This window comes from Juglans regia, chromosome 6, assembly GCF_001411555.2.
Source record: "Juglans regia cultivar Chandler chromosome 6, Walnut 2.0, whole genome shotgun sequence".
Taxonomy (NCBI): domain Eukaryota; kingdom Viridiplantae; phylum Streptophyta; class Magnoliopsida; order Fagales; family Juglandaceae; genus Juglans; species Juglans regia.
The window spans coordinates 15536556-15551051 of NC_049906.1; the positions used below are offsets into that span (position 1 = coordinate 15536556).

At 34.5% G+C, this 14496-nt stretch overlaps 1 protein-coding gene across 1 annotated transcript; it reads left to right on the plus strand.

The window, feature by feature from the left end:
* Positions 1-6820: 6820 nt before the first annotated feature.
* On the plus strand, positions 6821-9247 carry LOC108994549 (zinc finger protein CONSTANS-LIKE 16-like). The gene is made up of 2 exons (XM_018969796.2): positions 6821-8100; positions 8608-9247. The coding sequence occupies exons 1-2, from the start codon at positions 7027-7029 to the stop codon at positions 8866-8868; spliced, it is 1335 nt and encodes a 444-aa protein (XP_018825341.2). The 5' UTR covers positions 6821-7026; the 3' UTR covers positions 8869-9247.
* Positions 9248-14496: the final 5249 nt, after the last annotated feature.

The following is a 14496-nucleotide window of genomic DNA, read 5'->3' on the forward strand; positions in this document are numbered from 1 at the left end:
TAGATTAACGAATTGTGATACATATTGTCACTCTGAGCCAAAGATTTGATCACAAGCCACCCCATGATGTGGAGATTCGATCTCGAAGTGACAAGACATTCCCTTCGTGGGGTGGCCTTTGGGAACGGAAACATCTCATTTTTTATTTATACAATTTAGTTCTTTGATATTTTAATCATTTCTAAAATGTAATTCTTCTTCCTTACAAATTTATATCAGATTAGATGATTTGAAATAAGCATGGCACGTGCCAAGTTTATATTTGTACGTACAAACGTGAACTACTTGCCAATTGGCATCAAATTCCGTTATTTGACTAATGGGAGATGGACGAAAGTGACTAATTGCAAATCTTTGAGATTTTAGGTTCAATACTGCGAATGTGATAAAGTTTTAGAGGTGATAAATTGTGTTTTCGGATCGAGTTTATATCTTATCAAGTCATGAATATTTTATTATATAGGTCAATTTAAACCTAACCTATTAAGCTAAAAGCGTCAAACTTTTAAACCTTAACTCAACGTATTATATAACAAGTCGTGTCGTATTATCCGTTTTGATCCGTTTATCATTTAATAAAATTAATATTACAAATCCTATAATAATAAATATGATCGTAAGTCTAAAATTACAATCTCAATAATAAAAATATAAGCATACTGAGAAATACCAATATTATAATTCAACAATAATAAAAATATTGTAATTTTGAAATAAAAGCTAAACGGGTCAAAACAGTTTGATTTTGGATTAAGCGAGTTGACTCGTTATTAATCCGTTTATAAATTAAGTCTTAACGAGTCAACCAGTTTTGATCGGAACCCGTTAACATCAAACTCAAACTTGCTAATTTTGTGTTGTGTTCATATTAGATTCATAGGTCGTGTCACATATTACCACCCTTATGATAAACCAAGATAGATTTTAGTAAATCGGCAAAAATTGAAGTACTGAATTTGCAATTAATCATATATTTCAAACTTGTGTACTCTATGATCAATGGGTGCTAATTATAAGGATCATTTTTAAGGTTGATTTCAGATGTAATTTTAATACTACTCATAATTTCCCGGTTATATTGGAACATATATATTATAGCTAATAAAGACATACTCCATTAATTAGTCCATTTTCACATTTCCACAGCATGTTGTTGAAATATCTTACAATATCAATTATTAAGTACCTCTCAAAGCTGAGGTTCATTTAGTTCAACATGGACCTGAGAGTGCCACGTACGCATATGCTATCTTTTACATATACATATACATGTAGGTCCATGGAAGATCTTCCCAAATCGACGACTTGACTTATATAGATGCTAGCCAGCTACGATATATAATTGAGATCGATCATTATTTATTTATAAAATTATTTAATAATACTATAATCAAGTTTGTATAATTTTAATATAATTATTTTCGTAACAAATAACTGATTATAAATAAATATTTTTTTTATAGTGGTCGTAATTAATTACATAATTATGTTTATAAATGAGATTCCAAATTAGAGAGAGAGAGAGAGAGAGAGAGAGAGAGAGAGAGAGAGAGAGCATGGCTACGTGCTGGTGGGTCATTTCGATCTGGCCGAGGAATATCATGTGAAGATTGAAAACACTATTTTCTCGATCGAAGAAAGTTTCAAAATCCATATATAGAGAAATTGAAAGCAGGTGGTAATTTTGAGTGACAGGAATTGGATGAGGTCTCCACCTCAGCTTTATCCATTAATTATCATCAATTCAATAAATACTAAAATTAATGGCAAATACGTACATACATATCCAGATGGAAATTTGTACAACTTGCAGATATAATGGCAAATCGTCAATTAATGATCGAGGCTGCATATATGTATACGTCCGGATTTCAAAAAGTAGAAGTCACAATCATATAAATATTAATGTAGAGTCACACTATTTGTCTTAAATATTCTTGATGCATAATTAATAATAATATTAATTTGTATAATTAAATTCTTATCTTTAATAGATCATATGAAATATCTTCACACCGATCGTTTATATATGCTACCAAAACCACATGATCATCCTCATCCCCTCACAACATCAAACCCTCAATATTAAGTAACATAGCATATAGTTTAATTAATAAATATAAAACTCTAAAACGAAGGTAGTAGGTGATGATCATATATATATATACATATATATTCGATCGTACGCACTATATATGCAAAACACAAAATATTTTTTATTGCATTTGGATGGCTAGATTTGGAAATACTATAAGAAAACTATTTATTTGCGACCAGTTATTTCTAGCAAAATGACTATTTTAAACTAAAATGAATCTGTTTTCTTAGTAAAAATGTCACAAATACCCTTTTTCTTATAGTGAAATGAAAATTTGAATTTAGGTCTTCAAAATCTAAATCTATTGTCTGAATTCTATATTAAATTTTGTGTTTGGATTTTACATCAAATCTATTCACTTGAATTTCAATCCAATTCTAAGATATTCTTTGAGCCAAGTACTAAGACTGTTCACCTGGGCTTTGGGTTGGGTATCTGGGTATACCCGACCAAGAACCCAGATGTCAAATCCGGGCAGGGTTTCTACCCGGGTATGCTTGGTTTAACACCCGGTTCGAAACCCAGATGAATCTAATTTTTTTCAACCCGAAAATTCGGGTTCCGGATCTTTACGTTTTTATTTTTTATTTTTTTATAATAAAAAATCCTATATTTTATTACAATTTTTTCAAGAAATAATGTTGAAAAGCAAAAACATTTCATTACATAAAAGCCTATATTTTTATCATTGTCCATAATGATAAAAAAATATCAAAATGAAAAACTAGATTTATGTTAAGAATAACTAAGGCTATAAACAACTAATTAACTTGTTAACTAAATGCATGTGAAAAAAAAATTCACTACATATTATATTGTTTGAACTAATTTTCTTAAAATATTACAAAACACATACATTACTTTAATTAAATTCCAATACACAACAACAAACATGAACTAATTTGCTAAGAATAGCTGCCTCTACCTCCCAAGGAATATGAAAATTGACCCTGCTATTAAGAAGTCCAATAATACTACAGAGAAAGCCAGCAATATTATAAACAACATCATAAATAAACTGTGACACATCTCGTGAATGGAATGCGTAGACTACTGTAAGCATTCCTCCATTTTCAAGGATTTGTTCCAAGACAAATTCTCTTTCTTTAAATAAACATAACATGTAATTTGAAACAAGTTAATTTAAAACATTGGAGCACATCTCCATGTACTGAAAAAGGAGAAAGCTCAAGCAGAAAGGACAAAAAACAAAAAGTTGTGAATATTAAGAAGCAGGAATACAAAGCTGAAGAAGGATTCTCTTCCAATGAAAACGAGAACACAAGCAAACAGAAGGCTGTACCTAGTAGCCATTACTATAACACAATATGTAACTCTCTTAGCAGTGGCCATTAACAGAAATTAATTAATTACATCATAGTTTCCTCCAAAGCTTTAGGAAGTCTAAACTCTTCATTGTATGCACGGATTATCAGAGATATATACTTCTCTGATGGATCATAAATATGGGTGCAAGGAACCTAAAACAATCCATCCAAAAGTCATAATCACCAAAAACCACTACATACGTCAGCTATAATTATCCAGAAAAAAATTGCAACCAAAATGACCTCTTAAAATGAATAAATCTTGCTAAGTATTGTTTCAAAACTACATTATATAAATAAAAAGACCAAGAGGATCTTATAATTCTTAGTAGAACTTTTGAAGTCTACACATTGCTCACTATACTATTTTGTTCTTAAAATCATTGATCCTTCCACAAGACTTTCATAAGGTCATGAAAGATCGGAAACATGATCTTATCATAAGCAGAGTTGGCTAGAAATTTTCTACTATTTTTTTCCGAGGAGATGGTATCTCATTTATAAAAGGAAAAATATAATTATAAGCGATTCTACGCACTAATACGCGCACTTATTCAATATGATTGATCAGAAAGTAGATTTTATTGAAAATAATGCTAATTTGAATTTAAAATATGAAGGCAACAACATTAGTACGCAGATTGGTACGCAAACTTACTTGTACATAGCAAAACTCCATTTAAAAATACCTAAGGCCAAATGAAAAACTGTAGTCTTCTCTAGAAAGGGCACATTATCTAGGCCATTTTACTAGCAAAATAACAAAAAAAATCCAGATCTATCAAACTAATAGCATATATACTTTATACCCATGCTTAACAAAATAACAAAAAAAACCCAGATTTAGCACAGAATGTTGTAGCCATAGCAGAAGAAGAAGGACGCTAGCACAAAATGTCGTAGCACAAATCTTACCTGAACAAAAGCTACACAAGCCGTAGTGTTTCATCATCGTCATTCTAAGGTATCTGATGACACGAGATAGAGAGGGTGAGAAGCGAGAGAGATTGAGGGTGAGAGTAAATATCAGCATATAGCATTTTCTTATCGTAATAAAACATACCCAAATCGGAATAAAATGGACCCAAATCGCAAAGAACAAACCTTGGGTCACAAGGATGAGGCAAGTCGGCAACGATGATGATGGGGTCACGAGGATGACGGGGTTTCTTCGATCGACACTGAATGGGGAGGCTAGGGTTTCTTGGTTGGCACTAAGGGAGGTAGGCTAGGGTTTCTTCGTCGGCATTGAGGGAGGGAGGCTAGCATTTCTTCGTTGGCACTGAGGGAAGGAGGCTAGGGTTTCTTCGTTGACACTGAGGGAGGAAGGCTAGGGTTTCTTTCGATTGAGAGAGAGAGAGAGAGAGGTTAAGAGGAATGGGGAATGGGGAGGCGGTCTGGGGTTGATTTTATGGTAGGTTGATAAATTAAAATAGAAACCCGGGTACCGGGTTTTAAATTCGGGTTCCGGGTTTTTAACCTAGTACCCAGACCGACTATATTCGGGCTTAGTCATCTGCGTGTCGCCCTAGATTTAATTCGAGCCGGAACCAGGTTATCCGAGTTCCAGACTAGGCAGGAAAAAAATCCAGCCCGGATGAACAGTCTTACCAAGTACAACTAGGGGTGATAAACGGTCTGTCCGGACCGAACCAGACAGAGACTGAGACCGGTCGGTCTCAGTCCACATTTTAGAGGACTGAAACGTTTTGGTTTGGTCCGCGGTCCAGGGTTTTTCTGGACAGGACCGGACCGAATGAAAAAAAAAAAATATTATATATATATATTATTTATATAATAATTGTATAATTAATAATATAAATTTTAAGTATGTTATTAATACTTGTTTATATTCTATAAATTAACAATATTTTATATATATCTTCATCTAACCTATCACTATTAACAATATAAAATTTTAAATATATTATTAACACTTGTTAATATTCTATTAATTAACTAATATATAATATCAATTAGTTAATTATGTAGTAATTATATAAATTAATAATGTAATTTTCATCTAATTTATTATCATTGACCATATAAAATATTTTTTTATTGAGTTTGCTACATAGTCCATATTAATAAGTCACTTAGTTTAATTTAGTATTTTAAATAATATTTTTTATTAATTGATTTAAAAAAAAAAAAGAGGCCGGACCGATCGGACCGATAACTACCAGTCCAATCTGGTCCCTATGACTATGAGTGTTTGGTCCGGTCCGGTCTAGAAAAATGGTGGACTGAAAATGTTTGGTTCATCGCTAAATCGAACTGGACCGACTGATTCTGTACAACCTTTGGGAATGAAATTAAAGTTTTCAAAAGAAAATTATATTTACAAGTCAATGTGGACAACATACATAGCAAAGCACTTACATGATATAATTTAATTTAGGAAAGAAATTCTAAAATTTAAATCTTATAAATCAACTTTTATTATGTAAGTGATGTAGATGGTCAATGGTGTGTTTTACATACCAACTTGCAAATAGAAGAAATCTTTCTTTAATTTGCTTCAACTTTTGGACTTAATATGCTTACATGCATATATATATATATATATATATATATATCAGACTTCTCTATTCTATTGACAACAATTTCTAAAATGTTTGTGGGGATGTTTCCGAATTGTAGTATGGAGTGGTTTGTATTCAGAGTTGAGCTGAGATAGGTTGAGATAGTTTGTGAATAGTAAAATAAAAGTTGAATTATTTATTATATTTTGTGTGAAATTTTGAAAAAGTTATTTTTAGAATTTGAAAAAATTGAATTGTTTATTATATTTTGTATGATAATTTGAAAAAATTGTAATGATGAGATGAGATGAGTTGAATTGAGGTGAATTGAAGTAAATTTTAAATACAAACAAGGCAAGTTTTGTTTGCATGTGCATACATGTGACTTTGTTTGTGTGAGAGAGAAAGGATGGCTCCTTATGTTAGCAAAAGGGTTTTATTACCCACATAACCCTTCTAGAAAAGGATTTATCGTAGTAGAGCCAAAGGTTGCATTGAAAATGAGAGAGAAATAGAGAGGGATTAATAATGGGGACCGCGGCCCACTTGAGTCTTATATAACTTCAAACATGGATAATGGATCAGTTGGGAGGCACGGCCAACAAAAGGGTCTCCTTCAAATTTTGGAGAGGAAAAGTTAGAGAGAGAGAGTGTGTGAGAGAGTGAGATATGGGATCAGAGACTTGTGCTCATCCATAAGTTGGGGCCCATGAGAAATCCTTTGATTAGTAAAACAGCCTATGAGAAGACAGAGATTAGGATGGACTTTAGAAGCTCACCAATTAGAAATCAGATAAGGGCTTTCTGTGGACCCCAAAAGTGCAATCCAGAGCATTGCCTTCGCTTTTTATATATACTTCGGTAAAAGCGCTGTTTGTGGGTCACACCCCAAACCTAAAAAGTAAGTCACAGTACTAGAGTCTATACCCCCGGCCCGTCTAGAACTTCAGGTCAATCCCAACATATATTAGTTTTGTATCTCTTCGGCTTTGCAGCTAGTTTTTGTTGCTTCAATTTTGAATTTTGTATTGTCTTCCCGTTTTCGAATTTTGTTTTGAATCTTGAAATACTTTTGATGATTTGTGACAAGAGCGTCGCAAACGCCGTCGGTGGCAAGTCGGCTAGAGCCTGCGATAGCTGTATTCGGAAACGGGCTCGATGGTACTGTGCCGCCGATGATGCTTTCCTCTGCGAAGCATGCGACTCTTTGGTACACTCGGCTAACCCATTAGCAAGGAGACATGAAAGGGTTCGCCTAAACACTGCATCGTTCAAACCGTCGAACGCAGCTACTGTTAGGAATTCTGTGCCTGCATGGCACCGAGGGTTCACTAGAAAGGCGCGGACACCGCGGAATGGAAAGCCCGTGAATCATCGAACACCTAAATCTGAAGAAGATCAACCTGCACGAAACCCGTTTCCTCTGGTGCCAGAAGTCGGTGCAGACGAGACTTCACATGAAGAAAACGACGAGCAGCTTCTGTATAGGGTTCCGATATTTGATCCCTTTGTTGCTGAGCTATGCACGCCCACGAGTCCAAAAGATAAAGCCGTAGCCTGTGTTGCGAGTGAAGCCGAGAATAATAGTTCTAATGGAAGCGAATCTAAGGTCTCTTTAACTAATAGCAGTGGCCATGAAGCGGATAGTTTACATGGGTTTCTTCCATCCGACATGGATCTTGCTGAGTTTGCTGCTGATGTTGAGAGCTTATTGGGTAGGGGCCTTGAGAACGAGAGTTTTGGAATGGAAGGTTTGGGGCTAATGGATTGTAAATTAGAGAAGGAGTGTTCTTTGGGTAGTGGCGGAAGGGTTAAGCTTGAGGAAGAAGAGGTTATGGAAGTTGAAGGCAAAGCTTGCCCTGGTGATGATGCTGAGATTGATATGATGAGGGAACCATTTGAATTCAGCTTTGACTACGATTCGCATAAGACGTGTGAGGAGGAAGATGAGAAGGTGTCGGCGGTGGGAGCGGTGGCTGCGAAGAATAGTGGGGGAAATGCGTCGGTGGACGATGCAAACAAGAAAAGGAAGATACTGTTGAGGCTGGATTATGCGGGTGTCATCACAGCATGGGCTAGCCAAGGCTCTCCCTGGACCTCCGGTGATCGGCCGGATTTTGACCCAGACGAAAGTTGGCCGGAATGCATGGTAAGTTTTCTCTTCATGATACACATGTTGCTCAAATTCCTATCAAAACCCTTTAATTTGCTCATTTTAGTGTTGTTGAGTACTTAACGTTAATCACGTCGACCTAGCTAGGTTTAAACCTTTACCCACAAAACATTCCTCAATTCACTTCACATGTTAGACCTGCAGTCATAGCCAATTGATGCGTGATTTTTTCATTTTCCATAATTCCATAACTTCTGATCTGGGAATCAGTGGAAAATTGTGAACTCTTCGGTTTACCTATTAATTGGTCACCTTGCAAATTCAATTAATCAGATGCATCTCGGCTCACCTAGTTAGAGTACAATCACGCATGTTGTGTATCCAAATATAGAGAATTAAAATATAATCCCAAATTCACATAATTTGGCACATGTTTTGTTTGATGTCCTTGCTGCATGCATGTGATCTTTTTCTCTGTTTAGTTCCAAAATGTACTTGATCACCTAACAAGTTAAAGACTGGTACTGTGGCTCTTAATTTCAGGCCGGTAGTTGCGGTACTGAACTTCATCACCATTACGTAGATTATGGTACTGGAACTGTGGGAAACCAGGCAATGGCTGACGGAGGGAGAGAAGCAAGAGTGTCAAGGTATAGAGAGAAACGACGAACGCGTCTGTTCTCGAAGAAAATAAGATACGAGGTTCGGAAGTTGAATGCTGAGAAGAGGCCACGAATGAAAGGGAGGTTTGTAAAGAAGGCTTCCTTTGCAGGACCTCCTTTTCCATCTTTACTTGCCAAATAATTAATCTAACTATGTACGTACGACGTACTCCACTTAGCTTTTGTACTCACCAAAAGCTGGAATCATTACAGGAAAAACGAGTATTTGTGACGGATTATTTATGATAAAATGATTATTTGTGAAGAAAATAGACTCGTTTTAATAAAAAATAATCATTTTTACAGAAAATAACTAGTTACAATTAAGCAATTTTCTTGTAGTAAATATTGTATATAGATCCAATAAATAACTTGATATTTCAGCTTTTTGCTGATTATACGTATATGTAAATATTTTACTTGATCTTCTTCTCTCTCTCAATTCATGCTATGGGGTTGAAAATGTTGCCGAGGTAGCTGTGAAAAATGGTCCCAAAAGATGAACATCCATGAACTAGGAGGAAAAAACAGCTTATGAACATATATGGACTAGTAACCATTGAAACAGGAAGCCTCTATTTGCACTGAATATATATGTATTTGTGTGATAAGAGCACAGAAACTGCAGGAAAGAAGGGGACGGTTGTACAATATTTACTTAGAAGAAGGAAAAAAGCAAAGAAAAGAGGGAAAGATAGCTATAATACAAATATCAGACTTTCGAACTGTTGGCGGTCATCTTGGTCTGCATATAATTCTCAAGCTGGCGTAGCATAAAATTACTGTTAAAAACTCTATTCATGAGAGGACAGTGTAAGCCATATAATTACTTCCAAGCGACAGTTTCTGATCGTTATAAATTTGCTCGTGTTTCACGAGTTGCTCTTTGTTTTTTCTGAACCCAATTAATTCCATGCATCAGTACGACCATGGGGCATGCCACAAGAATGATGCCCACATAGTCTAAAGCTTAAATATCTCATTCAACATGAGATCAGGATCAAGGGAAAGAGTTGTTCATTTCAGTATTGGTACTCAAGTCATGTCCTCTTGTGCACCTATTTCGGACATGCACCAAAGGCCATGCGCAAGAGCGTGAATATTTCGGAATTTCAAATCCAAGATCGACGCCCAAGTTATATAGCTCTTCGCCCCATTTTGAGAAGTCTGGTATCGTTTAGGAACAAACTCATCTTTGTATTTATAAAGAGTCACCACACTTCTCTCATGAGGTATTTTATAGAGAGAAATGAATGTCTCTTTATGGTATTAAAACCTACTGCAAGACGAATAAGGACCACACTACTTATCGCAACAGTGATAAAAATCAGAAAAAAATACTGACCTATACGTGAGGGAGAGTGTTGAAAAATAATCTTACATTACATGTGGACAAGATTTTAAACATACCTGTTTGAATGAGTAATCCTCTTCTTAGGAACAAACTCATTTTTAATAAGGAGAAATGGTGTCTCTATACCCAGGACCACCATATATGCTACCCCTTAAAGTTAATACATCACTCGCCCTACAATTAGTTGGTCATGATGTTTAGGCCGGAAAGATATTTATATATATATATGTCATGTAGCGGAGAAGACCGGTTTGCCGATCGATGATCGTATTGTGATTGACGTTTATGGTTTCTCTTCATGGTTTATATATATATATATATATATATATATATATATATATATATATATTTTTATCCTCGCCTCTCTGCTATTTTGGTAATCTGTCCACAATTAAAGACCAAGATGGTAAAAGCCTTGCAATTATCAATTATATTGGCACTACGTACGGCCGGTAATTAGGTATATTGTGAGTTGCACTATATATTCTGAGCAATGTGATATTAATCTCAAGTATTTCTTTACAAGTTTTCATTATTTGATGTCAATAATGACAGCTGCATGCATATATGGATATATGTGTATATATATATATATACACTGTAGCACGCTGCTCCTGCTGTTGTTGCTGGGTTTTATTGCAGGACATTAATTAATGATCATCAGCTGGCCGATATATGGATATTATTGTGTATGCACATGTTGCATTTGGATCTTGCATGTTCGATTATTTGCTGTTACTATATATATACCTTGAGATATCATTGCAGCAAAATCTGAGTTTTAGATCAGGCACATACTTTTTTTCGTTCCTAAGACCAATTTTGGGATGGATATGAGCATGTTTCAAGGACATGAAATTTTCTAATAGAATAATAATTAATAATATATTACCTATATTCTAAGAAGAACAATGATAGTTACAATCTTGAGTGTGCAAATATCGCGTAATCTGTATTTTGAAAAAATTAAATAAATAAGAGACTCACGTGAAAAAAATTAATTTTTTAATAATAAATTTCACTCTTTTTTAAAATCACTACACAATATTTACTTACTCTTCCATTATATATAATATTATTCTTTTAAAAATATATATCTAATTATTTTCCACCTCTACGTACGCTTTGATACTGCTTTTTGATGATCTAATATTTCAATCATTGGCATGGTAGATCATGACAGCAATGAACTTTTTTTTGACATTCTTAGGCCTACAACATTCCACGTTGGGATGCAAAAGTATTGAAAAGTTTTTGATGAATAGTTAAGAAATCAAGTGGACACGAATTAAGTTGTGTAGATTTTCTGGAAGTTGTGGGTCCTCATTTTGAAAATATGTAAACAAAATATTTGTTAGAAAATCTTTAAATAAAAGTATTATGTAAGTTAAAAGTAAAATCAAATTTAAACGACAGGGTCGTCAGTCACCCTTGGGGCAGCTTGACCTGAGCCACGACCGGCCCCTTGGGCAGCTCGATCTGAGCCAACAATGGAGATACATCCCTTTGTGGATTAAAGAGATAATTAAAATGATCCTGGGTCTATAATTAAACAGAGATACATCCAAACTAGAATAGTTGTGGATGTTCGAGTCAATTTCGGATGACATGCATTAGGTATCTAACACTACAAGAAAAATGGTCATTTGTGACTAATTTATTGTAATTAAAAGATTTTTAACAATCAATTTTAACTGTAAATAATCATTTTACTGAAATTAACTGATTGCAAATAAACAGTTTTCTTGTAATGTAATATATATTGGGGGTCTTATTTTATTTTATATGTCTATCGCTCTTCAATTCTAAACTCTAAAGTCCAAACAATAACTTATACTATTTCGTTTGTTTTCAAAAGAATTTTTAATTCATCTAAATTTTACAAGTTTTTTAAATTTTCACATAAAAAAAATAATTTAACTTTTTTAAATTTTAAAATAAAAATAATATTAAAAAAATATATTTTAATAATATTTTATTTAATTTTCAACTTTCATCTGATCACATTTATAAAAACAAGCGAGGCTGGAATCCAAAATCTCTCAAACTCATTAAAAGAAAAAAACAAAAGCTAAGTTAGAGCTATTTTCAATCATATTAAGATTGGCCGAGAAAATTTTGGGAAAATAATGCAACAAGTTGGTTAGGAAATGACAAAATTATTTGAAACTTGGCCTTTTTTGGTCGTTATAACTTGTGGTTGGCATGCATACACGATCTAATTCTCTGATGAATAGGATTGTACCCGAGTCAAACTGATCTGAGTATTGTAATCTTATGATTTTTTTTTGTTCTTTAATTGGGTTGAATTAATTTTCTCCAACCCAATTAATTAAGAAGAAATATTTATTCGTTCCATTATAGAAAAAAAAATTATACAAAATAAATAAGACGTACGATTAAATTCTTCTACACATGATTTTTATTCCAAGTTAATTCATTATTAACTATTTAATTATAATGAAGGCTATAATATAGCTTGAGGGGATAGAGTTATTTTTGTTTAGGTAACTGTAAACAAATTAAATACATTATTAATGTTATGTGTGCAATAATGCATGAATATGAAATTGAAGCTTGTACTAAGCGTCAGATTTAGAAGTGAGCAAACAAACAAAACATATACTCACATGATGAAAAGAGTCTCCTGCTTTCTCTTTAGAGAAAAAAGAGGAGTTTTTCTAGTCACGGTTTACTGATCTGCAAGGAGTAAGAGTGGAAAGGCAATCGGCGACGGTGTCGTTCGGTTAGGGTGCAGGGATGGAGGGGTTAAAAGAAAGATGGGGCGCCCAACTGCTATCAACAAAAGCGGAGAACTATTAGATTGAATAGGATGGAGAAATTCCAGTTGATGTAAAACCAAAAGGGGAGAGTAGCGTGGTGGGCAAGGTGTGTTCGGAAAGAGGCATTGCATAAAAAGTACTCAGTTCTACAATGGGGAAAGTGTGGAAGGCTAGTAAATCGGCATCCTCCATGAAGTTCAGACAAGATACTTTCATCGTGACTTAATTTGGCTTCGTACTGAAGTGGATAAACAAAAAGTGATGAAGGACATCCTTGGCTCTTTGACAATTCCGATCCCTACTCATAATGAAACCTTTTGATGGCAATTTATACAACCACATCTGATGGATTTTGAGCATGAACAATTTTGGGTGCAACTGGATGATTTGCCTTTGGCATATATGAATCGGGAGTGTAGGATGATAAAGTGTCAAAAACTACATTATTAAGCTGCTAAAGTGAATGATTTGTTTAACCAAAATATGAATGAAGCACTTAATTATGTAGTAATTTTTAGTTCTTGACTCAATATTAAATTTTGATATTTTGCACTTGGAAGGAGTTGTATTGCAATTAGTTCATACCAAAATTAATACTCCAAAATTTTACTCCTCATATTTTATTTATGTTGCAGGGCATTATGGAAAAAAATATTAAAACACATGGGTATTCTTGGAAATACCCAACTGGCACAATAACATGAAAAGGCCAGACTCACGCACACGGAAAAGTACTGCAAGGCAAAGAAAAGTGAAGCGAGAAATGGAGATGCGAAACGGCATGGTGCTGGGCTGAGATGAAACGTGCAGCTGAAGGTGCGCACTGCAAGGAGCCGAAATTGAAATGGTGCTAGGCAGATCAAAACGCAGACCAGGGAGACGTGCAACGCTGCGTGGCTTCGATGCTGTACAGAACCTGGGCTGGATCGAGCAGCTCACGCGAGCAGGAGCAGAAGGCACGTTGCAGAGGAATCAGGCCTCATAGCAGGCTGGCTCAAAACGCACGAACTGCAGACGTGAAACGCGGAAGCTGGGCTGGCTCGAAACGCAGGAGAATCACGCACTGCAGGAGCAAAACGCAGAGAGGGAGAGAGAATAAAAAGAAAAGATTTTTGGCTGAGCAGACTCTTGTATTTTTTTTTCGGATTTTTCCAGGCGGCTGGTTCTTCTTCTTCATTTTTTTTAGTTCTTTTTGGCTTCTTCTTTATTTTCGTCTGGTTCTTCTTATTTGATTTTTGGGTTTTCAGCACATTTTGAGATTACAGTATTTTTATTTTACAATTTTCGTTCAGTGCAGTAGTTAAAGATGTTTGAATTTAATTTCTTTGGGCATTTTTTTAATCTAGAGATGATAGGCTAGATTTTTAACTTGGGATTCAATGAGTAACCCATGACTATTTGGGGTTGGATTGTTTTCAATATTTAGTGCTTTTGATGATTAACTTGACGGATTATATTTCAATGTGCATTTAGAAAAGATTAGAGTTCTTTGTCCTTGGTTTAGATCAGTTGTAGACGTAAAGGCACAATTGATACTTGAACAAGTAACATGACTTTGATAGTTTTCTTTCATTTTTCTATGATTGTCATATAATTTGTCAAGTAGTTTTATTAGAATAAAAATTGTGGTTCA

Bases quoted from the DNA above. Each gene is read 5' to 3' on its own strand.
- LOC108994549 (XM_018969796.2), top strand. From the start codon at position 7,027: ATGATTTGTGACAAGAGCGTCGCAAACGCCGTCGGTGGCAAGTCGGCT. The intron at 8,101-8,607 runs GTAAGTTTTCTC...TCTTAATTTCAG, and splicing joins AAAGTTGGCCGGAATGCATG to GCCGGTAGTTGCGGTACTGA.